Raw genomic sequence first — 25843 nt, forward strand, 5'->3', positions numbered from 1 at the left:
ACCTTCAGACTGCGCGATAGAGCGAGTCTTTCTCTGGCAAAGGCCCTCTCTGCCTCTGCCATCCTCTCCTGTACTAATGCCTTCTCTATCTCAGCCCTTCTCCCCTCAACAGCTAGGCGTGCTAACGGCAACTTCAGGTCCCTCTCTTCCCGCCTATCTCTTAGCTCATCAGGCGTCAAGGAATGAGAGGTAGCCCTGCTTCTTATACTGGACCCAGCAAGGGACTCCCTATCACTGGTGCCTTCCCTGTCAACAGGCGTCCCCAACCGGTCATTCTCACCCTCCTGATCAGTCTCTCTACCACTCTCTAGGGATGAGGTCTGGGACCTTCCCATTGGGAACCCTCGCTACACTCAGGATCCTCTGGGTACTCCCTAAGCACACTCCCTCCCTGGGTATATGTCACAAACCTTTCAAAGAAATTCAGAGATCTCCTGAGGTCCCCTTCTACAGGCAGTCCTCTCTCTCTACAGAACCCCTCTAATTCCTCCTGCGCGTAAAACGGCAGGTCCTCTAAATCAAAGGTAAGTCCCATCTTGAAAAGGTACAAATAACTCAAATGTGACAACCACAATACCCAAGCGTGAGTACTGAAAACAGGAAAAATGACCAAAGAGAGAAAGTTAAGAGAAGCCAAACGTGATGGTCTAAACACAATCTTTGTAGTGAAATAATGAGTCACAATGGTATTGTGCAAGCGCAAGTCCTATCCCATCGCTGCTTCCAATGTTAGAAATGGGGTTTCTGGTTGGCTAGGGTATGCACCTCAGCCAGGCAGAACCTACCCACTCTAGTCAGGGCAAGGGAGTTACACGTCCAAGATAACCCCTGCTCACCCCCTTGGTAGCTTGGCACGAGCAGTCAGGCTTAACCCGGAGGCAATGTGTAAAGCGTTTGCACAACATACACAACATATGTGACGCAGTATCCCCACCACAAAGGAAACACAACACCAGATTATATGAAAATATACTGTATTGTACACAACGCAATTATCAGACCAAACATCACATATCAGTACTATCCTGCTACCTTAGCAGTTGTCAGAACGTTACACATTAGTTACTCTGTAAATTAGCAGTAGTCACACAACACACAGGTTACTCAGTATTCTGCAACTTAAGCAGTAGTCAGGAAACACGTTATCACATTAGAATACTTGTCATAAGAATATCATAAAACGCCCATAGTAGGAACATTAGAAAAAATATGGCAAGTTAGGGAAACATATTAGCAAGTCATGCCCATAAAAGGAACATTTGCATATGCCTATGAAACACCATCAAAAACAGGTAGGCAACATATAAATCAGAAGAAGTCTCTAGTAGGAACTTATGTTCTATATATTGTTCCTTTAACAGTACCTGGCTTGATGAAGGCACCTCCAGTGCCTAGAAGATGAACAATGGGGCCCCCAGCACTCCTGTGCGCAAAATGGGGGCCTCTGACATCCTTTTGAGGAGAAGAGGGCGGCGCGCATCTCCTCTAGACCATTGATGGGCCCCTCCGGGGACCGTGATCACTGGGGGCCATCCAGGAAGTGCTTTTCAAAGCGCTAAGGCCATACTTATAGCCCGGGTTGCGGCGGTGATTCCAGCATGAAACAGGTGCCTCGAAGTGCCTGAGGGCACAGAAGAGAGCTCTCTCAGCGCAGAGGGGATATCAAGGCAGCACTCCTCGTGCAGGGAAAAGTTACAGGGGTCAGGGGCCACGGCACCATGCCCCTGGGAACAATGAAGCAGGAAGGAGCACAAGGCTGGTGGGTCCAGCTACAGGCCAGCACAAGGGGTGCAGATGATGGCAGTTCCTCCTAGTGACCACGCAGGTCACAGGTTAGCACAGCAGCAGCAGTCCAAGGCGGTTTCCTGGTGAGTCCATTCAGCAGCGTCTTGTATCCAGGTTCAATTTCCAAGAGTGTTCAAATTGTGAGGAAAATTCCCCTGTACTTATAGTCAGTTCTTACAGTGTTTTACCATGGTAGGGAGAGGAGGTTCCAGCCAGTTACAACTGATTCTGGGAGTGCCCCCTCTCTCCTTTCAGCACAGGCTCCAAACATCAGTGGGGGGTTAATTACCCTATTGTGTGAGACCAGGGCACAGTCTTTACAAATGCAGGTGTGCCCCGCCTCTCCCTTCTCTCAGCCTAGGAAGACTATTCAGTATGCAGATGCACCTCTGTGACACCTCCACCCTCCCTGTCTACAGGCTGTCTGAAAAGTATGCACAAAGCCCCAACTGTCACTCTGCCCAGACGTGGATTGGAGTCAAGCTGCAAAACACCAGAGTCATAAGTACAGATAAATGCGCACTTTCTAGAAGTGGCATTTTTGTGATAGTAATAAAAAATACACCCACACCAGTAAGCAGCATTTATTATCACCATCACAACCATACTAAACATGCCTACACTACCCCTCATAAATAAGACAATACCCCTTACACATAAGGCAGGGCATTTCTAATGCAATCCTATGAGAAGGCAGCACTCACAGCAGTGAGACACCAAGTTAGGCTGTTTGTCACTACTAGGACAGGCCATGCAATATGGCACATGTCCTGCCTTTCTACATACATGGCACCCTGCCCATAGGGCTAGCTACTGCGTACCTTAGGGGTGACTTACATGTAGTAAAAGGGGAGTTCTGTGCCTGGCAAGTAAATTTAGAGGCCAGGTCCCTGTGGCAGAAAACTGTGCACACAGGCCCTGCGCTAGCAGGCCTGAGACAGGTTTGAAAGTCTACTTCAGTGGGTGGCGCAAGCAACGCTGCAGGCCCACTAGTAGTATTTAATTTACAGGCCCTGGGTATAGAGATACCACTGTACAAGGGACTTATAGGTAAATTAAATATGCCAATTAGGTATAAGCCAATCATACCAACTTTAGATGGGAGAGCACCTGCACTTTAGCACAGGTCAGCAGTGATAAAGTGCTCAGAGTCCTAGAGCCAACAGCGAGAGGTCAGAAAAACCAGGAGGAAGGAGTCAAAAAGACTGGGGATGACCCTGCGTAAGGCAAAAAGACCAACATGTACCATCTATCAGATTTTAGATTTAGACTCAGTCTATACCACAGTTTTGGGATGAATGGTTTCTTAAGAAGTAGAAGAGCTGGGGCAGTCCTATTTTACCATCATAGACCATGGAAAATGGTTGCTTGTCACAGTAGCTTTCAAGGTATGTGCTCCATTTCATTAGAAATGTAGTTGTATTGGTTGACATATACAAAATTAACATAACATAATAGTTTACATTCAAGCAACATATAACAATTAAAATGTAATAGGGCACATCACAACAAAGTTGTCAAAAATAATGTAACACAGCTACTGCAGTACAGTATAATACATCAAACCACATTGCAGTAACACAGCACAAAACCCAATAGCACAAAAACATAGAGGACATCGCCACCCCAACTAATTGCCACCCAAGATATATGCACAAACCAAACTTTCTTGTTCAACATAACCACTTCCAGAATCTTGTTTTCATAATATGGTGGTAAAACGTATTTAGAGCAACCCCTGACTTAACTTACCACATTCTGTTTACTTACATAGGGCATAAAGACCATCCATTGCTTGCCATTGATTGGTTTCTCTGTGAATCTCATTTGATTTTTTCTCTTTGGTTAGTGTGCTGGCTTCAATTCTTTTGTGTTTGGCAGTCCCCTGGAAAATGGCCCAATTACAGTTTCCTTGCCCAGTGTTCTTCCCCTTTTTGTGCTTTCAGTGCTACTCTTTTCATGTTATGGACGTACTCCAAAACAGTGCATGTGTTTGCACTGTCCATTGTGTTGCTTGCCCTCTCCCGCCCTCCTCCAACTGTCTATGGTTTTGATTGCCCCTCCCTCCTCCCACCCTCCTTTGTGTTGCTTGCCCTCTCCCATTGTCATGAGGAATATGGAAGCAGTTTTCATGAGCTGCTCAGAGGTGTTGCTTACTTCCCTAGGGATCTCTCTGCCTGTAACTCCACTTACTCAAGTGCTGGCACTTGCAGAAAGCTGACAGGGATGGGTGGTCTTCTGAAGTATGCCTATCCGGGGTCCATGTGTGTGCCCTATGTCAGCGTGAGTTGGGAGTTTGCATCATGAGTACACTGTCAAACCTTAAAAGAGTCTTAGAGGTTAGAACTGTCAGCCTTCTGACCTCAGATTACCATTCTATGGTCCTCGACAAAGCACTTAAACTTCCCCTGCATTAATAAACAAGCATTGGCAAAGCAATAAGTCATGCTTAAGAAAGAGCTATTGGCGTTGTCTATGTTTTTTAGGTGGCTGTACAGCAGCTGTGCAGCATGGCTGAAAGTATACAAAAAAATAGCTGACAGTGTCAGCACTGGCCGCTTCATAGCCTGTTTTTTTCCAGTTTACATAACTAAAAAATCATTGACCAAGCCAATAGCTCATTCCTATGCAAAACGTATTTGCTTTGCTACCCAATTAGTCTTGTGATTTCATTTATCCCAATACCCATGTTCCTCTTCCCGCAAGAACAACTCATGAATCTAAAAAGCTTACATCAAAAGTCAGTCCATTGAAGTTTGAGGTCTTAAGTTCTGGAATATCCTGCCATCCATTTTTCGGTCCTCTCACTGTCATCTGTATTTTGAAAAAAATAAAATGTCAGAGATATTCATAAAGTATCTACAAGCAAGTGACCTTCCTCAGACTAGCCTGTTTTTTTTCCAGTTTACATAACTAAAAAATCATTGACCAAGCCAATAGCTCATTCCTATGCAAAACGTATTTGCTTTGCTACCCAATTAGTCTTGTGATTTCATTTATCCCAATACCCATGTTCCTCTTCCCGCAAGAACAACTCATGAATCTAAAAAGCTTACATCAGAAGTCAGTCCATTGAAGTTTGAGGTCTTAAGTTCTGGAATATCCTGCCATCCATTTTTCGGTCCTCTCACTGTCATCTGTATTTTGAAAAAAATAAAATGTCAGAGATATTCATAAAGTATCTACAAGCAAGTGACCTTCCTCAGACTAGCCTGTTTTTTTCCAGTTTACATAACTAAAAAATCATTGACCAAGCCAATAGCTCATTCCTATGCAAAACGTATTTGCTTTGCTACCCAATTAGTCTTGTGATTTCATTTATCCCAATACCCATGTTCCTCTTCCCGCAAGAACAACTCATGAATCTAAAAAGCTTACATCAGAAGTCAGTCCATCGAAGTTTGAGGTCTTAAGTTCTGGAATATCCTTCCATCCATTTTTCGGTCCTGTCACTGTCATCTGTATTTTGAAAAAAATAAAATGTCAGAGATGTTCATAAAGTATCTACAAGCAAGTGACCTTCCTCAGACTAGCCTGTTTTTTTCCAGTTTACATAACTAAAAAATCATTGACCAAGCCAATAGCTCATTCCTATGCAAAACGTATTTGCTTTGCTACCCAATTAGTCTTGTGATTTCATTTATCCCAATACCAATGCTCCTCTTCCCGCAAGAACAACTCATGAATCTAAAAAGCTTACATCAGAAGTCAGTCCATTGAAGTTTGAGGTCTTAAGTTCTGGAATATCCTGCCATCCATTTTTCGGTCCTCTCACTGTCATCTGTATTTTGAAAAAAATAAAATGTCAGAGATATTCATAAAGTATCTACAAGCAAGTGACCTTCCTCAGACTAGCCTGTTTTTTTCCAGTTTACATAACTAAAAAATCATTGACCAAGCCAATAGCTCATTCCTATGCAAACCGTATTTGCTTTGCTACCCAATTAGTCTTGTGATTTCATTTATCCCAATACCCATGTTCCTCTTCCCGCAAGAACAACTCATGAATCTAAAAAGCTTACATCAGAAGTCAGTCCATTGAAGTTTGAGGTCTTAAGTTCTGGAATATCCTTCCATCCATTTTTCGGTCCTCTCACTGTCATCTGTATTTTGAAAAAAATAAAATGTCAGAGATATTCATAAAGTATCTACAAGAAAGGGACCTTCCTCAGAGTTGAGCCTTTGCGTTTCTATTGCCCCAACATAGATGGTAAGATACAGATGCAAGCTAAATAGCAGTATTTCTGAAAAAGGTTCATAGCTCATCAAGACATAAATAGTATCTAGATTGAATGGTTTAGTTCTACGTCACTAGTTATAAACTAATTACCTATTAACAATATTACTTTTTCACCATCTTGGAACACAAACCTCCTAAAAATATTATCCCAAAATGCATACTTTACTTGTACCTTCAAATGTATAATGCACTTGTATCATGTTTTAAAATAAACATGCACTGGTGCACTAAAAAAAGGTATCAGCATCACAACTGTTTGAACGCAGTATGGTACCAGGAAATGTGCTCACATGCTAGTATATTTTCTGCTTGAATGTACACAACTGTTATTAAAAATGGGACACTTATGCGGAGAGATATGCTGAGTTGAAACTAAGGTAATTTTCCTTGGCCATGTCGCAAACAGCCTGACCACAATCAGGGATAATTTTTGTTAACTATCAATGAGAAAGTATTGTCAACATTTCATCTTAGGGTTTGTTTCACTTTTAAGATAACAGTGCATTACAGCTTGAAAGATAAAGGTCTGACTGGGTTGTACAGATTTCCTTAAATTTCATCATTTTGTCCCAATCCTCGTTCATGGTACAGGCCATCTAAGTATGTCTGATAAAAGGTACAACAGAGTAGTCCAATTAAATTTCTTATTCTGCAGAGCAATAATTTATATTTCAGTTTAACTTGTTAGGTTAGAACTAGAGGTGTGTGAAATTTGCTTATTTTGCTTCGGCATTATTACACAAAATTATGCGTTGTTACACAAAAGGCAAATACGTCATTAATTGTCATATTTGTGCATGAAATGTGTCTTTCAGTCAATTTTTGACACAAGAACACATTTCACACAGAAAATAGTACAAAACACACAAAAGCACCACACCCAACAGCTGCTCATGCGATCCTGTACATTTCCACAAATGTTTTACTGCGAATGGCTATAATTACTTGAGGTGGTGGAGTGACGTCTTTTCATTTATGCTGGTGTAATTTGCGCAATTTGGGGAATTTTGCAAGTGTAATGCAAAATTCCCCAAATTACACAAATTGCAACAGTATAATATAAACTTCTTTCAGCCCCAGTTAGAATAGTGCATCCAGATGCTTGTTGCATAACAATGATAAATAGGATCAGACAGTTCATTTGGAGGGGATGGAAATGCTTCTTACTGAGCACTGACTAGCTTTGCCTTAGCATGGAGTCTTGAAATACTTTTGGAAATACGTAACTTTAAATGTATTCAAATTTTTGTTTACTTTTATATTTCTGCATCTACCCAAAACTAGTCAGGACTAACTAGAAATTGAGGAGTAGATATGAGCATTTATCTGTCCTATTTTTAAATAGGAAAATTGAAAGGCCCAGTGCAGATAGGAAACCCAATAACGCACTGTGCCTTTAAATCTGTAGGCTGACCCAACTATTCTACAAGGCATCCCATTTGCAAGGTCACTTGAATTTATTGATTCTGTTTCCTTGTATAGAACAACAAGGTGGCTACAAGTGTGAGATATTGGGTTGTTGGTTGAAAGGGATGTTAGAAATAGGGCCTCTGTTTGGCAATCAGTTTGCACTCTGTCCAAGCAGGGATCGTCACTCTAGTCAGAGTAAGGGAGATACAGACCTAGGATAACCCCTGCTCACCACCTTGGTAGCTTGGCACAAGCAGTAAGGCCTATCTCAAAGGCAATGTGCAAAGTATTTGTATCAACCCAACCATTAATGCAGGGAAAACACAACAAAAGTGACACATCACCAGTTTAGAAAAATAGCCAATATTTATCTAAATCGAACAAGACCAAAACGAAAAACATCCAACATATACAAGCAAAGCTGTGAATTTTAAATAATAAAGAGTCTTAGCCCATAGAAATCAGTGGATGCGTTGTTTTTACACAAAGTACCTGGTTTGCGTAAAAAATAAAGCTGCACGGGTGTGCGTGCTTCGTAAAAGACAGTGATGCGTCGATTCCTTACTCACAAGTGAGGCTATGCATCGTTTCTTCTCCGGTCAGGTAGGCGACATGTAGTTTTTTTCTCCCGCAGAAAAGTATGTCGATTTCCAGATGGGCAAACTCACGATGGCACACGTTTACTGTAGTTTGACGCCCAGCAACAATGCATACGAAATTCCTGCGCAGGGTGGTGAAGAGTCACGCTGCATGGGTGATGCATCGATTTGGTGCTGCACACGGGTGTTGCGTTGATTTCCCAGCCGCAATGCAGGTGGTTCGTCGATTTTTCAGCCGCAAGCCAAGTGCTGTGTCGCTTTTTCTCCCGCACTGCTCCTGTGAGAGAATTTCAGTCTTGGTTCCACCCGCTTCTCCTTCCAAGGGCCCAAGGACTAGATTGGGTACCACTTGGGAGGGTAGGAGTCTCAGCAAGAGAGTCCAGGTGTTGGCAGAGGAAGTCTTTGATGGCCCTGAGACTTCAGAACAGGGTGCAAGCTCAGTCCGAACCCTTGGAGACACTTCACAAGCAGGAAAACACGGCAAAGTCTAGTCTTTGTCCTCTCTCAGGCAGAGGCAGCAATTGCAGGCCAACCCAGCAAAGCACACTCAGAGGCAAAGGGACAGTACTCCTCTCACTATTCTCCTTGGCAGAGGTTCCTCTTGATCCAGAAGTAATTTAAAAATTTGGGGTTTTTGGGTCACCACTTATACTCCTTTCTGCCTTCGAAGTATGCAAACTTCAAAGGAAGGTCTCTGTTGTTCACAAGATCCTGCCTTGCCCAGGCCTGGCCCCAGACACACACCAAGGGGTTGGAGACTGCATTGTGTGAGGATAGGCACAGCCCTTTCAGGTGTATGTGTCAGCTCCTCCCTCGCCACTCTAGCCCAGGAGACTTATCAGGATATGCAGGCTATGACCCTTGGGCCACTGTCTAGAGGGAATTCACATACAGCCCAACTGTCAGTCGGACCCAGAAGTGGATCCCACAGGCAAGCAGAGGCATAGAAAGGTTAATACAAGTGGCATTTTCATACTGACAATCTAAAAACCAACTTTACCAAAAGGTGTATTTTTAAATTGTGAGTTCAGAGACCCCAAACTCATCATCTCAACCTGCTCCCAATCGGAACCTGCACTTAAAAGATAGTTAAAGGCAGCCCCCATGTTAACCTATGAGAGAGATAGGCCTCATAACAGTGAAAACCGAATTTGGCAGTATTTCACTGTTAGGACATGTAAAACACACCAGTACATGTCCTAGCTTTTAAATACACTGCACCCTGCCCATTGGGCTACCTAGGGCCTACCTTAGGGGGTGCCTTATATGTTCAAAAAGGGGTGGTATGGCCTGGGAAGTGGGTACACTTGCCAGGTCAAATTGGCAGTTTAAAACTGCACACACAGACACTGTAGTGGCAGGTCTGAGCCATGTTTACAGGGCTACTTATATGGGTGGCACAATCAGTGCTGCAGACCCACTAGTAGCATTTGATTTACAGGCCTGGGCACCTCTAGTGCACTTTACTAGGGACTTACTAGTAAATCAAATATGTCAATCATGGATAAAACAATCACCAATACAATTTAGACAGAGAGCATATGCACTTTAGCACTTGTTATCAGTGGCAAAGTGCCCAGAGTCCTAAAGCCAACAAAAACTGTGGAAGATATCAAAATGTTAGGTGATGACCCTGCAAAAAGGGCCAGGTGCAACAGGGGATTAAAAACTACTCAAGCAATAGCCAGAGTCCTTGGGAGGGTGAACCGCAAAAAAGTCAATACATTAATCTGTACTTAAAGCTTGTCACAAAAGCAATTGAGCTTAACTTAGAGACAATGTGTAAAGTATTGAAACAGCACTTAAATGGTAAGAAAGTGAAAATACAACACACAGCAAATGCCACACCAATTTGGAAAAATATAGTAATTTTTAATAAAGTATGTGACACCAAAATGACAAACATCCAATCAGTAAGCCCAGAGCTGTGAATTTTTAAAGTTTAAAGTGAAAAATAGCTCACAAATGGTCAAAGCGCCAAGTAAGGACATCTAGTTGTGTGAGACTGGGAAAATGTTGAAAGTTATGTACGAAAACGATGGAACGTGGTTTAGACACACGAGGTAGATTGGATCTGGTGTCTGCTTACCTTCAGATTTACAAGAATTTTTAAAGGACCTCAAAAAGAAATAACAAAATTGTGAGAGGGGTTCCAAAACTGAACCTTTGCCCAAGAGTATAGGTGTACCTGAGGAGGGGCTCATTGGTTTATGTACATTGGACTCTGTTTAAAAATAGTGTAAAGAAGATTTTGTCTTTGCATAAATCCAGTCATTGCTGATACCTTCTTCTACTAAAGTCCTAATCTCTTTCTCTATGCCCATGATTTCATCCCTTGTCAATATCTGGTAATTCCGCTTGTCTGCGAGGAGACGGAGACATTCAGGCCCTCATTACAACCTTGGCAGTCGGACGAGGCCGACCGCCAAGGCTGAACCGCCAGTTGGCCGCCCATGCGGCCAGAAACCCACCAGCCGCATTTGGACATCCCCGCTGGGCCGGCAGGTGGAAACAGAGTTCCCACCCGCCGGCCTAGCGGGGATGTCAGCCCTAACATTGCAGCCGGCTCCTAATGGAGCCGGGGGCAAAGTGGCGGTGCGGCAGGTGTAGCAGCACCCGTCGCGTTTTTCACTGTCTGCCAGGCAGACAGTGAAAATCGCGACGGGGCTGTGCCTGGGGGCCCCTGCACTGCCCATGCCAAGTGCATGGGCAGTGCAGGGGCCCAAGGGGCCCTGCGACTCCCCTTACCGCCTGCCTTTCCATGGCAGTGTCTACCGCTATGGGCAAGCTGGTGGGAAGGGGAGTCAAAATCCCCTGGGCAACGCTGCAAGCAGCGCTGTCCTGGCGGATTCAGTCTGCCGGGACAACCATGGCGGTAAACCGCCAGTCCCGGCGGGCGCCCCAGTCAAAATATGCCGGTTTGTACCGCCAGCCTGTTGGCGGTACAATCGCCACTTTAACCCTGGCAGTCTAGACCCCCAGGGTTGTAATGAGGCCCTCAGTGTTATATGCCTCTTTGTTTGCAGCATCTGCAGCACTATGGCTCCTCCCCTATCTGAAGGCTTTAACACAATGTAATGCTTGTTTTTCAGAACTAGATAAACTCATGAAAGTGTCCTGATTGCCATCACCCATATTTTTGTATCAGGGATTGTTGCCTGTTCAAACAATGCAAGCTCCAGGGGTAGTTGATTAGCAGTGGTACAAAAATAGATATGGCACACAGTCCTGTATCCCCACTGATTAATACGTTCTGGAGCCTCCTTTGCATAGAAAGTTTTTAACCAAAATCTTCTGAAGATTTCAGCCAGTTCACATCTCAATTAAAACTTGTTCAACCTATTTGTTGGAGCAAAACCCAATCCACTAGATTTCTTCTTTGCTTGCCCCTTGCATAATATCCCATGTTACTATTTGGTTGAGGTCCTCCCATTGAATCTTTTGCCCTTTTTGTTTGCCTGTTCTCCCCTGACATCTTGCTAAAAAAGGTGGGGGGTTAGGATGCAACTCAGGCTGCATAGGAATATACAATAAAGGCCAGCAGAACCTTGGCCCTGGTGGAGGAGGAAGGAACATCTGTAGATGTCCCTGAAAAAATACCCAACCTCTCTCTCTTGGTCTAGACTTGTCGTCATTGCTATCACTGCCCGAGCTAGATGTACCAACAGACTTTTTCCCTTGATTAGACATCTTTGTATTCAGTACCTCCTTCTGCTTTAAGTAGTCCTCCAAGGTGTGAGGGTACACCTTCTCTCGAGAATTTGTTTCAAGTCTTTCTGAAGGTTATTAATCTTTGACTGGGCCAAGAAGTCCTTATACCCTGTCACTTCTTTATTGACTTCATCCAGCTTCTTTTTGAAGACTGCGAGCTGAATATTTGTAGTTGTTTTCAATAGGTTTTCACTTGTCTGGTATTGGATGACAAGAGTATCTGATAGTTTCTTAGCTGTGTTTATGATTACAATGTGCCAGTCCCTGGTACGTTTCCATGCTATCAGGGCCCAGTCTCATCTGAAAAATTTATCTTGCAAAAAATTTGAGTTTCGTTAGTGACTAATAGACCCCCAGGACTGCATTAGATCTGAAAATATTCAATTAGAATACCTCAATGTAAAATGGTCTTTATTTGGGTTTTCTTGACCTCTGATAGTGTGTCCTAGCCCACCACCTGTGTGAATGCCTGAGTGATTTTTGTGTCCGCATGTAAGGAAGGGGCTAGTTGGATGGACCTTGCTACGTCATCTCAGTGGGATAATGCCTGTTCTTCTTATATTTTTATCTTGTTTTGATATTAATATTGTAGTGACGCATGAACTTGTCCATAATAATGTTTTATTTTTCCCCACAGCTCAGCGGCCATCATAACACTGTTAACACAAAGGAAGGCAAGAGATACTTACTCTTCAACCATCCTCCCATGATCCAAATATACTGCACACCTAAAAGGTGAAGGGGCACATCTTCAAAGTGGCTACCCTCTAAAGAGTCCCTTCTTGTGGGATAAAATTTCCCTCACCCACTATGAGTGGCATGCGTCATCATAGGGCTGCTAGTACACACCCTGTGGCACCATCATCGCGGGTGGAGCAAAGGATCATTTTTCCATTCATGTCTAGTCCAAGGTGCCAGATGAGGTAACTTCCAGATGGAAAAACAAGCAATAGCAAATGTTTTCTGACTGATTAGGTCACATCAGTGTGGTATAGCATGAGTAATATGGTACTTTGGCACGGGACCCAGGTATGTGCATTGCCATTGCACTTAGGGTGTCTAATGAAAAAAACAGGCATTTACAGGCACGGGCACATGCATAGATGAGCATGATACCAGGGCCAAAATAAAAAGTCAGGATACCTGATACACATGCATTTGGCACTCAGGGTAGGGGAACATGTCCATATACCAAACAGGAGTCATTCACATCTCAACAATACTGTTTTAAGAAATTTCAAAAGTCATGAATTACTGAAATTTGGGAAAAAGATTTGGGACTCATGTTATATGTTCTGGTTACAACTAGGTGTACCTTCAGTAGGGAACATTGTGATCTAGATATATCGAAGTGAAATAAATAATGCACACATTTCTTCTTGGCATCTTCATGGTACAATGGGACCATTCATGCTCTGTAAATATAATCTTTTACTACAGAAGGTGTATGATTACCTTGTGATAGCTTTATAGCTTCCTTGTGAAGGACTAAGGAGTTTACTGGGAAGCTGAGATGATCATGTTGCAGACATTTATCCTCTAAGTAAACGGATGTCTGGCTCTGGTACAACATCTTGACCTACATCATGGATTGCAAATGTACTCTGCATGGTGGTTGCTCTAACATACTGAGCAGATCTGTGAACCACCATTCATGAGGTTAACTTGTTTTTGCGAGAATCCGAAGGGTGGTCCTCATCTGAAGAGGGAAGCATCCAGGTGTTAGAGTCTGTTCAAAAGGGACCCCTTTCATTGAATCCTTGTCTTTGGTCCACCAAAGTAAGTATCCTATCTAAAAGGTCTTTCTCCTAAGTGAAAGGCTTTTGCCTGTTTCTATGATGGGCAAGATTGCTTATTATTGATATTGTGGCTTGGAAATCTTGTAGTACTTTCTTTAGCGAAGTGTTTTTGTAAGACAACTATTTAGATAGATATAAATGAAAAACAATTACTTTCTGATGTGCTCTGCTACCACTTCTGTGCACACCCTGTCTGATAAATTTAAAGCAAATCAAAGAACCTTGATTTCAAAATGGTTATTCCCCACTAGAAATATTCGAAATATTCCGTATTTCTGAGCTACTGTCTACCTTGCATAGGGACAACTATTTAGCAGGAGTGATTCTACAGTATCACTGGTGTTGTTTACTCTAAGAGGGGGGTTCAAAACGACTTTTTTGTTTACTTGATTGGGAGTACATCTTGCAAGGATAGAAACTATGTATCCATGCAAAATGTGCATGCGCGTGTTCTGTTATGAAGAACCTTCAAGTGCCGGCAAGGGTTGAAGCTTTCTGTGATGTTATCATTGAAAATCTTGTGAGATACATTCAGTTAAGTTTAGACTGACACAATTAATACAGCCTTACTCCAAATATATCCTGAAGCCAATAGCAAAACAGGGGCATTACATTATAGAGCAGTAAAAGGAAAAAACTGAGGATACAATGCGTGGTGTATTTACAAATAAGCACACGAGTAACAAGATAATGAACCTAATATTTAAAATTTGGGATAACTTAAATACAGCAAACATGATAAAATAATAATCTAAAATGTTATACTAATAAAAGAAAAATTAGTACATGTACTTCCATATCTGTGGTTTTACTATTTTTATTGTCTTTAGACAGCACTAACTGATTGCCACCATACCGAACCACTAATAGTGCCAGGAGCCACTTTCAAAAACATTCAAAACATTCCTTAATTTATCCCCAACAGATGTAGTTCACTCAAGCTCCCCAAGAATCCAAAGAGCCCAGATACAGGCAGGAACAGGAGGAAAAGGAAGCACATCACAGGCCCTATTACAAACTCATCTACTTTCCAAAGGGAGTTCCTTTCTTAGGTGCTTAGGAATGTATCCCAGAGCCCCCTACATGTGTCACAAATCCTGGGGGTGTATGGGGGGACCTCCGCCGTCGGGAAATCCTCTTCTTTCATAGCAACATCACTTGAAGCTTCAACCTCTTTAGTAGCATTCTGATAAAGTGCATTAAGAACATCACAGCCTTCTTCTGCTAGTAAAAAGTATAGGTTTTGTCCTCTGGTCTCACTCTATGGCTTACCAAGATCCACAAAGAAGTTTTGCACCTTCTGGAAATCAACTTTTCATTTATAATTTGACCTTTTGTCAATGCAAGACGGAACTTCTTTTTTTAGTGAATGACGGCGGCTAGTGTCTCTTTTAATGATTAGCATCTGCCATTCTAGCACATCAGTTCCTAAACCCATGCCTTTGCCAGATGGCTCCTTTGTGAGAAGCCTAACTGTAGACCTAACAATGACTAAGCAAGGGGACTCATCGACTAATGCCTCTGCTTGTGCAAAACACAACCACCAACAGCAGCACTTCCCTATCCTTCTGGGGGTTTCTCCCAGAGTTTGTAGAACACCTCTTGTTGCATTTTTCAACAACTTTTTGATTCTAACCAATGTGACAGCACATTGTTCAAAGTGCCCTGAACGCACTGACATTCTTGTGCATGCTTTCTGGCCTTCTTCAGTGCAGACACCCTCCTATCCGTGTGGCCCATTTCCTTTTCATTTACCACTGTGACCCTTCATACCCTCCATATCTACTTCATTATGCTGGGCGGTCCGCTGCAGGGCCTGCAGTACAACAGCATGGCAGACTCAATTCAGGACATGATTGGGTCAAGGCCTTAGGCTCCACTTCCATTGTATTTCTTTCAAGATTGGCGCGATTGGGTGGATGGAATCTTGCTTCCTTCTGTTTTGGGCCTCATCTTTGCACTTTTTGGCAGCTTAGTGTGTTTCTGACAAATCCACTCACATGTTCGAAACATAGTCCCTCATGTCTCGGACAGAATTCATTCAAGTGCAGTAACAGGCCATCCACACCACTTCTGTTCACACCAGCATGAATGTTCCAATAGCGATTCAATTTTTCTCCCCACTATGCTTTCCATTTGGTATTGATACAACTGTTGTAGGACTCGCCCCTTTCAAGTTGAAATCTGTTTCTGATGGTGACTTTTTACATATTTTCCCCTACCAAGAGAATGTTCTACATACACATTTATTCCTTGTAGGCATTGTTTCCCTGTAGTCTGCACATTTAGTTCCAGGGTGGCACAATCAGAATGCGATGCCCTTGTTTTATTTTTTATGCACGTCGGAGATGACCCGTTTATTGTAGGCAAACCAAAGAAGCTGATAATAAAATATGATACACTGTTCCAAAAGAATAGGGAGAGGAAGTAAAGGAGTCCTGATCATCAGGAGCAAGAGTCCTCACACACCGTACTTGGTGTCATGCTTCATCATCGGACAGCTCCTCGTCAGACCGGCGCTGCAATGTCTGACGGGCTCCCCCCTAAAAAGGGGGGGCTCTTTGCCGGAGATCTTTTGTTTTTGCCGATGATGCCGCGGAGCCAAGTATGGGTCCGTGGGGAAGGAAAGTACAGGAATAAAGGATAAGATTGGCTCAGGACCCTCACTAAGTGATTTATTCTTTGATGTTGGGAAATGGCCAAGATTAAAAAAATGGCAAGGGAGTGAAAATTGAGGTAATGCTCAGACACTCACACAAGACAATTCAATGCAGGAAGTCGGTAATTATCCGAAATTCCTTAATATGTGGTCGACATGTTTCGCGTCTTGATATGGTCTCAACAGGATCCTACGACGCTTCTTCAGGACCTATTAAATAATTGGACTTCTTCAATCGAAACCCAGGTGAAAAAAAAGAAAAAATTATATATATAGACTCCTGCAATCTATCGTTTACAGTCAAAACGTCGTCAGTCACTTACTAGGATAGAACAGGACTGGCTTTTTCCTATCAGTCACCCATCTCCACTAGAGAAAGGGCTTCATGGGATCACGTAGGCCTGATGCCCAATACACAAACAATTTGTGTGCGTTTCGGTGTCAGACGCAGCACCTACCCTCAGGCTTCCCGAATTCGGGAACGAAGCCTGAGGGTAGGTGCTGCGTCTGACACCGAAACGCACACAAATTGTTTGTGTATTGGGCATCAGGCCTACGTGATCCCATGAAGCCCTTTCTCTAGTGGAGATGGGTGACTGATAGGAAAAAGCCAGTCCTGTTCTATCCTAGTAAGTGACTGACGACGTTTTGACTGTAAACGATAGATTGCAGGAGTCTATATATATAATTTTTTCTTTTTTTTCACCTGGGTTTCGATTGAAGAAGTCCAATTATTTAATAGGTCCTGAAGAAGCGTCGTAGGATCCTGTTGAGACCATATCAAGACGCGAAACATGTCGACCACATATTAAGGAATTTCGGATAATTACCGACTTCCTGCATTGAATTGTCTTGTGTGAGTGTCTGAGCATTACCTCAATTTTCACTCCCTTGCCATTTTTTTAATCTTGGCCATTTCCCAACATCAAAGAATAAATCACTTAGTGAGGGTCCTGAGCCAATCTTATCCTTTATTCCTGTACTTTCCTTCCCCACGGACCCATACTTGGCTCCGCGGCATCATCGGCAAAAACAAAAGATCTCCGGCAAAGAGCCCCCCCTTTTTAGGGGGGAGCCCGTCAGACATTGCAGCGCCGGTCTGACGAGGAGCTGTCCGATGATGAAGCATGACACCAAGTACGGTGTGTGAGGACTCTTGCTCCTGATGATCAGGACTCCTTTACTTCCTCTCCCTATTCTTTTGGAACAGTGTATCATATTTTATTATCAGGTTCTTTGGAGGATATACACTGGACCATAAATCCTCCCATCCCCTCCTTTTTTTTGAAAAACCAAAGAAGCTGTTCTGCACCTCTGCCACAGTGCATTAAGGATGGTGTTTTATTATATAATCGGCGTCCATTCTAGGCTCGGTGAGAGGAGCACTTCATGCTGAGGTTATCCTGAAACTTCTGGGAACTGTGACTGAAATGCTACCCTACTGACTTCGACCTTCATCCTGCGAAGGAAGATAGCCTGCACGCATGGACCGGCTTCATGAGCCATGATCCCAAAGTACAGGGATTAGACTATCCCAATAGATCTGGCTGAGGGTACTGCCTCTATGCTATCTTTAGTATAATATTAGCGACAGATAGGAGTAAGGTAACATTAGTGAAGCTTAACATGGTTGAATTGTTTATGTTTTTCACCATTCTAATAATTCTTGTTACAACAAACTGTCTCATCTGCTTTATCTTCGCAGTTCATGTTTTCTTCACAAGAATACGATTATTTCAATAAATGTTTTGAAAATACATTTTTATAGCTTTCTTTTTTATACCTTGGGCATGCAAAAAATAATGAACGAAATAGTTAGATCTGTGTCCACAACTTCCTTGTGAATCAGAGGGGTCATGTTCAAGGTTACCAATAACATCCATTACGCTGGTCCGGTTAGGGGTTTAGATGTGGTACTGTAAGCTAGCTAAAGCAAACCAACATTTACTGACGATAGAAGAAGATTAAGGGCCTGATTTAGAGTTTGGTGGATGTGGTTAATCCGTCACAAAAGTGATCCTGTCCGCCGTATTATGATCCTATTATATCCTATGGGAATCGTAATACGGCCAACAGGATATCCATCACGCTCGTGATGGAGTAACCAGTCCCACAAACTCAAAATCAGGCCCTAAGTTGATCAGATACACAGTCCTACTAAATTTGTAGGAACTGTATAACAAATTGCAATGAGAACTAGTGTTACACAATGGCATAAATGTACAGTCATTAACAAGCATTATGAAATTAATTACATGAATTTTATCACAATAAAGATGGTACTTAGCACAAACATTTCTCAATAGGGCCCGCCATGTGCGGCCCTTCCCCAGAACAAAAATGGTTGCCATATTGTATTACCCTCATATTATTCAGTAGTTCAAAATACGGGTATACTTCTACACTGAATCCATTCTCCTCAGACCTTATGTTTTTGTGGGCACCTTCTTGTCTTAAACATTGTTTTTGAAATGTATACCATTTGTCCGTAGCCGCTCTCCATTTAAAGATTTATGGGTTTTCTGGTTCCCACCAGTGTCATCGTACATCCTCTTACAAATGGACAGTCGAAGCCAAAACAATAATTGTACCCCTGCAAAAACCCTTCATCCATTACAACGTTGAGGGGAGCCATCCAACCAGGTCACTTTTCATAGGCTGGGGAATACAGTTTGATGCTCTGCAGTATTTTCATCACTCCCCTCAGTGTCAATCTTTTTAGTCCATCCTGCTACAGTGGTAGAAAGCAGGAAATGTTTTCCCTGCAGAGACCCACTGGGAGCCTCTGTTTCCTTTGCTTGCCTCTAGTATGCCTCAGACCTCAGGTTGCTAATTATCTCCAAGCAGAGCCGTCTTACCAAAAAGCAGTGTCTCACGGGATGAGTTTGCTTTACATGTCTACAGGATCAGGTGCTTTTGTCCTTCCTTTCTTCGGAGTCCTCTTCAATTGATCCTCCCTGCCACCACCACGCCAGACCCTCTCTAACCTCCTGCTCCTTAGTACAGTCCCAGGAAGGAGACTGCATTGAAACTATCAAAAGCAGCAGCCATCACACTTCCCGGCTGGCCTGCCCCACCTCCTTTACACATTTGACGAATAAGGCAGATACCCAAACTCAACAACATGATTTTCTGACAATGAAAGGTTATAACTCTTGTGAAACGTGGCACGTGTAAATATTTTATAAAAATTTACAAATATTTGTTTTAAAGGTATGTTATCTACCAAGGAATAGAAAGACAATTCCTCAGTTATACCACAAGCAGGAATAAAAATGTAGTTTGTTGGCGAGGAATAACAGAACATGAATTGGCAATCTAAAACACAAGAGAATGGGTGCCAAAGGTAAAGTATTATGTTTTTGAAAATCATACAGAAGGTGAGATCTAGTGTTAGATACCAACCCAACAGCAAAGGGAATCAATTATACTATTGTCAACCTACCGAAAGACAACAGCATCAGTTAAATATCCCTATCGTAGTCTCACATTGATTTTCATGGACATTACATTCCTGTACTTGGAGCATCCTTATGACTAGGGCTGGATATTTTTTCATGTTCGTGGCTTGCGGGCGCAAGTCACAACACAAAACCTGCAATTTATGCATATTCCCCTGCAACAAGCTAAAAAAAAGGCAAACTCCAGGTGGTAATTCCAGTCATCGTCTCACTGCAAAAGTAACTGTTAGTGGCAGTTCAAGCAGTTTGAGTTTTCAGGCAGTTGGGGATTTTCAGGTGGTTTGTGCTGGAAATGTGCCCATTATCTGGTCAGCCAGCAGAGTGGGTTGTTGGCAGTCCAAGTTCTCTCCACAGACTAACTAAACAAGGGTGTGTTTTGCACTTAACATGACCACCTTGCTTAATCACAATAAAAGTGAGTGCTCTAGAACAGTGGTTCCCAACCTTTTGATTTCTGTGGACCCCCACTTTATTATTACTGGAGCCCAGGAACCCCCACTGAATCTTTATTGGAATCTGGGGACAACCCGCCACTGAGTCATTACTGAAAGCTGAGGACCTAATCTGTTAATATTATTTCATTTGGTAAGCAGTCGTTGACTCCCTGAGGAGGCTTCATGGGCCCCTAGGGCCCGGACCACAGGTTGGGAACCACTGCTCTAGAATGTCAAGGAGTCCTCCTCTTACCACTTGGCGCTCCCTCTCCTCCATGGCATCCATTTGTCTCTTCTTGGTCATCATTTCTATAATGGTGTCATCCCAGCGCTTCATTGATTTGGCGTAGTCCATTTCGTGCTGTGCCAGGATTGATTTTGCCTAGGAAGTGAGGAGAAAATAGGCAGGTGGGGTTTCAATTATGCTCAGAATCTATTAACAGTACAGTAAAGTAAGTAAGAACCTGAATTCCCATACCAAATGTAAGTAAAAAGGTCTTTAAAGAATAGGTGATTATGGAAGGGATAAATACCTCTTAACTAATTTGACCAGAAGAAGATCAAGTATAAAACAAAAAATGTCCAAAAGGCAATACATTAACTAACCATTTATATCCAGACAAATCAAAATGACAGAACAGTCAGAATCAAACAAACAGTGCAGGCAACTACAAACATTTAGTAGCCTAGGCCGTTCACAGAGGCAAGCATGTTGCTGTAAACTCAATTACTAGGGTAGGGCAGTTTGATTCTAGGCTCCACTAGAAACTACAAAACTGGTGGATATCCAAAAGCATAGGTTGCCCTGTGCCTCCCAAGCAGCAACACAGGTCCTCCTATTAAATATTGGGCTCTGTGCTCCTGCCTTTCCTCGAGTAGACACATACAACTGGCACCCACTGAAGCTGGCTCTGCATGGATGTTTGTTTTAATGTATTTATTTTCAGTTTCCACTGCTGGTCAAGAGTTACCTTTTTAGGTCATACTCCTTGGATGAGGTGCAGGATGACCTGGCATATGTCTTACCTGTGTGATCCTCCAGCAGGATTGTGGCATCTAGTTCTTTGAGTAAGCAGCAGTCAGGAGCTGATGTTTTTCAGGGTAAAACTTCCAAAATCTAGTCCTTCTCAAAGGTCCCTCCTCGACACCACCATGATGAACACAAGGACCACTGACTTTCTTTATTCATTTCTCCCATAGGATACCTTTCTTCCCAAAACTAACTGTATTTCCTCAGGATCAACTTGAGATCATGTCCAATGAGACTGATTATAAACTGGCCTCCACAATTGTACTGGCTCTAACCAAGTTGTGTAACGCCTCACGGGGGTGTTGAAGTGCCTAGAAACTGGAAAGAAATCTATCCCTGTCTCTATTGAAAAAGCCTGCTTCAGTTCCACAAATAATGGACAATACAGGCCAATTTCTCTTTAACAGGTTGCCTCAAATGTCACTGAAAGCATAGTAAAACAAAAACTCACAGTTCTCGATCAAGTCACTAGAGTTCTGGACACCTTTCAATCGGTGTTTCTCCCCTTTTTCAGAAAGGGGACTATTCTTAGTGGCAAATGACATCCACACGACTCTGAATGCCTGGGGGTGAGGTTGCCCTAATTGTATTGAAGCTCCTGGCAGCCTTTGACATGGTATTTTACTTAATTCTATTTCACTTTCTAATGCATATAGATCTGGCTGGGCTGTACTTAACTGGTTAGCCTATTTCGTGGAAGGGTGCTACCAGGTACAGTCCCTACCTCCGTTTCCGTTAAGTCTCAAGAAATTCTAATGTGGGGTCTGTAAGGCCTCTGCCCTGAGTACAACTCCCTCTACATCCCTTCTTGGAAGAGCGCTGTCAGGCAGTGTCCTAACTTCTATATCCATCAAGCCTCAAGAAACTTCAGTGCAGGGTCCTTCAGGGTCTTGTCCTAAGGCCTTCTCTATTTAACACAAATGTTGCCATGTTAGCTGATTTAATTCACTCAGTCTACTTAACATTTTATGCTTATGCAGATGACAGCCATCTAATAATCTGCCAAGATCAATTCAGGGCCTGCAGTTGTAGGCTGAATGAACCCCAATTCTCAAAAGCTCAAGATAGATCAAATATCCTAGGCATTAGACTGGTGGGTGGACAAACTGGGCTTCTTTGGACCGCAACTTGGGGATCATTTTTGATAACCAGCTCACTTTCAAAAATTGTAAAGATCTTAGTGAGTAAAACTTGTAGCATTCTCCACCATTCCTGAGACTTGGTTACACCTGAAGGGCAGCACACATACTAAAATGAAAAAATGAGGCGAAATAAAGATATTTCTCCACGTTGCGCCTCCTCTGTGATGGTGTAGGGTTTTGGCACATCCCCTGTTTACAAGGTCTTGTAAATCTGGATCTGCATCAAAATCCATGAGTGTTGCATGGGAACGCCCACTGCAATGCCCATGGAACGCCTCCCTGACGCAGAGTAAGGCAACACAGCGATTTGCGCTGGCTTGCCTTACTCCATATTTATGAGGCCACTCAAAGCTATGCAAAGTGGCTTTGCGTGGCTTCATAAGTATGATTTTGTGGTTTGTGCTGCTGCTGCACCACAAAAAGTGATGCAACTGCAGTGCATGGCCCTTGTTGGACTTTTTTGCTTATGCAGGGTCATCCTCAATCTTTTTGCCTCCTGCCTCCTATTTTTTCTGACCTGTTGCTGTTGGCTTTTGAACTCTGAGCACTTTACCACTGCTAACTAGTGCTAAAGTGCATATGCTCTCTGTGTAAATTGTATGTAATTGGTTTATCCATGATTGGCATATTTTTTGCTTTACTGTTAAGTCCCTAGTAAAGTGCACTAGAGGTGCCTAGGGCCTGTAAATCAAATGTTACTAGTGGGCCTGCAGCACTGGTTGTGCCACCCACATAAGTAACCCTGTCTCAGACCTGCCACTGCAGTGTCTGTGTGTGTAATTTTACACTGTAAATTCGACTTGGCAAGTGTACCCACTTGCCAGGCCTAATCCTTCCCTTTTCGTACATGTAAGGCACCCCTAAGGTAGGCCCTAGGTAGCCCCAAGGGCAGGGTGCAGTGTATGGATAAGGTAGGACATATAGTAATGTGGTTTATATGTCCCGACAGTGAAATACTGCCAACTTCGTTTTTCACTGTTGCAAGGCCTGTCTCTCTCATAGGATAACATGGGGGCTACCTTTAAATATGATTAAAGTGTAGATTCCCCTAGAGAGTAGATGGACATGTGGAGTTTGGGGTCCCTGAACTCACAATTTAAAAATACATCTTTTAGTAAAGTTGATTTTGAAATTGTGCGTTTGAAAATGCCACTTTTAGAAAGTGAGCATTTTCTTGCTTAAACCATTCTGTGACTCTGCCTTGTTTGTGGATTCCCTGTCTGGGTCAGTTTGACAGTTGGGTTGTTTTTCATCTCACACTAGACAGTGACACAAAGGGGGCTGGGGTGTAAACTGCATTTCCTGATTAGCCATCTCTGCTAGGAGGGAGGGGTGGAGTGGTCACTCTCATCTGAAAGGACTGTGCCTGCCTCTGACAATGCCGGCTCCAACCCCCTGGTGTGTGTCTGAGGCCTTGCCTGGGCAAGGCAGGATTTCACAAGTAGGTGTGAGTCCCCTTTGAAGAAAGGTGACTTCAAAGACTAAAATGGGTATAAGAAGGGCACCCAAATCTACAGACTTTAGAAACACTTCTGGAACCAAGAGGAACCTCTGCCTGGAGAAGAGCTGATAGCTGAGGAAGAAGTGCTGCCCTGCCTGTGACTGTGCTTTGTGGAGCTTTCCTGCAGTGCTGCTTCTGCCAACTATTAAGAGGGCAAAGACTAACTAGACTTTGTGTGCCTTCCATCTTGTGAAGAAATCTCCAAGGGCTTGATCTAGAGCTTGCCTCCTGTTGTTTGAAGTCTCAGGGACAGCAAAGACTTCTCTCTGCCAGCATCTGGAGTCTCTGGAGAGACTCCTGCTCTGACAAGTGGTACCCTATCCAGTCCCGGGGCCCTTGAAAGGAAAGCTGGTGGAAATCCAAGGAAATCGACTTCGGACGACTCCAGACCAACGCCGCTGCTGAATCCGGATACGCCGCCTGCACCCGACGCCGTGATCCTCGCTGGAACGAGACGCTCTTCGCAGGCCCGATGCCGCTGCAGCCCCGCTGAAGTCTGCGACTCTGTGGAAGTCGCCGCACCACGTCGTGACCGACGCCGCTCGAAGTGCACGGATTCAACGTTTCGCACAGACGCCGCGATCCCCGACTTCGCACATCGGCTTGTTTTCACTCTTCACCAAAGGTACTGTACTTGGAGGTCTACACGACTCCGTGTCCGGCGCCGCTGGTGTTGGCTTGTTGGGGAATGACTCCGTCACGACGCCGTGTTAACATCTCATCGAGGCATTTTTGTTTCTAAGCGCTATATTTTAGTTTAATCTCTAAAAAATTCATAACTTGACTTGTGTATGTCGGATTTTTATCGTTTTGGTCTTTTTTGTTTAGATAAATATTTCCTATTTTTCTAAACTGGTGTTGTGTCATTTTATAGTGTTTTCATTGAGTTACTGTGTGTGTTGGTACAAATACTTTACACCTAGCACTCTGAGGTTAAGCCTACTGCTCAAGCTACCAAGGGGGTAAGCAGGGGTTAGCTGAGGGTGATTCTCTTTTACCCTGACTGGAGTGAAGGTCCTTGCTTGAACAGGGGGTAACCTGACTGTCAACCAAAGACCCCATTTCTAACAGCCCTCATACATATGGGCCTACATTTTTCCATTACCCTTTTAAATGAAATCCCCTGCATTTGTGCAAATTTATTAAAACTCCAAAAGTAATGGGTTGGCAATGTAAATAGCTCTTCCTCAGGTAGTGTCTTGGGTAGTCTGGGCTATTGAATACTACAAACATAAAGGAATGGGCACTGGGTTAAGCATTTCAGCCACTGCTTGTTTAGATGAGCTCCACTGAGGCACTTTCTGGATGGTCTGCTCATCACATTTTGCATCAGCCCACAGCATTTGTTAATGTTTACACTTTCTGATGGTCAATTCACAAGTCAGTAGGAAGGAGACATTAGAAATACTGATAAAAGATTGCTTCAACTGTTTTGATTTCTTGAAATTGTGAGTTTCAAAATGATAAAACTCACCCATGCATTACAAAACCCTTGCATTTCTAAATTAACATTTGAAGTTATCCATTTTGTTGATAGGATAAGAGCAGAATGACTCCTGGAGTCTGAAAAACATTGGAGTCTCTTTGACTTATTTTGAATGTTCCTACCATTGCCACTACCTAGGACAAAGTTATGTGCAAACCACAGTTATAAACTATTTTCTATCTCATATTCCCAAATTTAGGCTTACTGACAGTCAAATTTAGTAAGTATGCACTTTATGTTGTGTGAAATAAAACAAAGGCTTTAAGTCTAGGACTCCTCTTAGAGATTGTTTTGTGAGTAAAGGATCCAAAAAAGCTGAAACACCAGGTTCCAGAGGGCAGAAAACATACATGAGTAATAAAATCACTTACTATCAATGGGGAAATAGCTTTTCATCATCAGGCTTGCCCCGGTCTCAATAATACCAAAGACAACTTAAAATCATTTACCAAGTAAATATTTTCTTCAGAAATTATGTAATTTTTTTTTATGCTGGATCAATGTGAACTCATGTGTATGTACTGTTTGTCGAGTTTGCTGTTGTATATTTATAAACCTCAAAGTAAAGTGGGCTCTATTTGTGGAA

General features: G+C 43.0%; 1 protein-coding gene across 1 annotated transcript in view; it reads right to left on the reverse strand.

Annotated features, from left to right (window-relative positions):
* The window catches only part of LOC138265436 (coiled-coil domain-containing protein 150-like), a 232185-nt gene that overhangs the window by 64132 nt on the left and 142210 nt on the right, over positions 1-25843 (reverse strand). The window contains exons 22-27 of the mRNA XM_069213138.1: positions 20352-20480; positions 5808-5888; positions 5486-5566; positions 5164-5244; positions 4842-4922; positions 4519-4599 (exon numbers count right to left, since the gene is read on the reverse strand). Coding sequence (XP_069069239.1) covers positions 4519-4599; positions 4842-4922; positions 5164-5244; positions 5486-5566; positions 5808-5888; positions 20352-20480 — 534 coding nt within the window. The remainder of the gene's footprint in view (positions 1-4518; positions 4600-4841; positions 4923-5163; positions 5245-5485; positions 5567-5807; positions 5889-20351; positions 20481-25843) is intronic.

The sequence above is a fragment of the Pleurodeles waltl genome, chromosome 11 (assembly GCF_031143425.1).
Source record: "Pleurodeles waltl isolate 20211129_DDA chromosome 11, aPleWal1.hap1.20221129, whole genome shotgun sequence".
NCBI lineage: Eukaryota > Metazoa > Chordata > Amphibia > Caudata > Salamandridae > Pleurodeles > Pleurodeles waltl.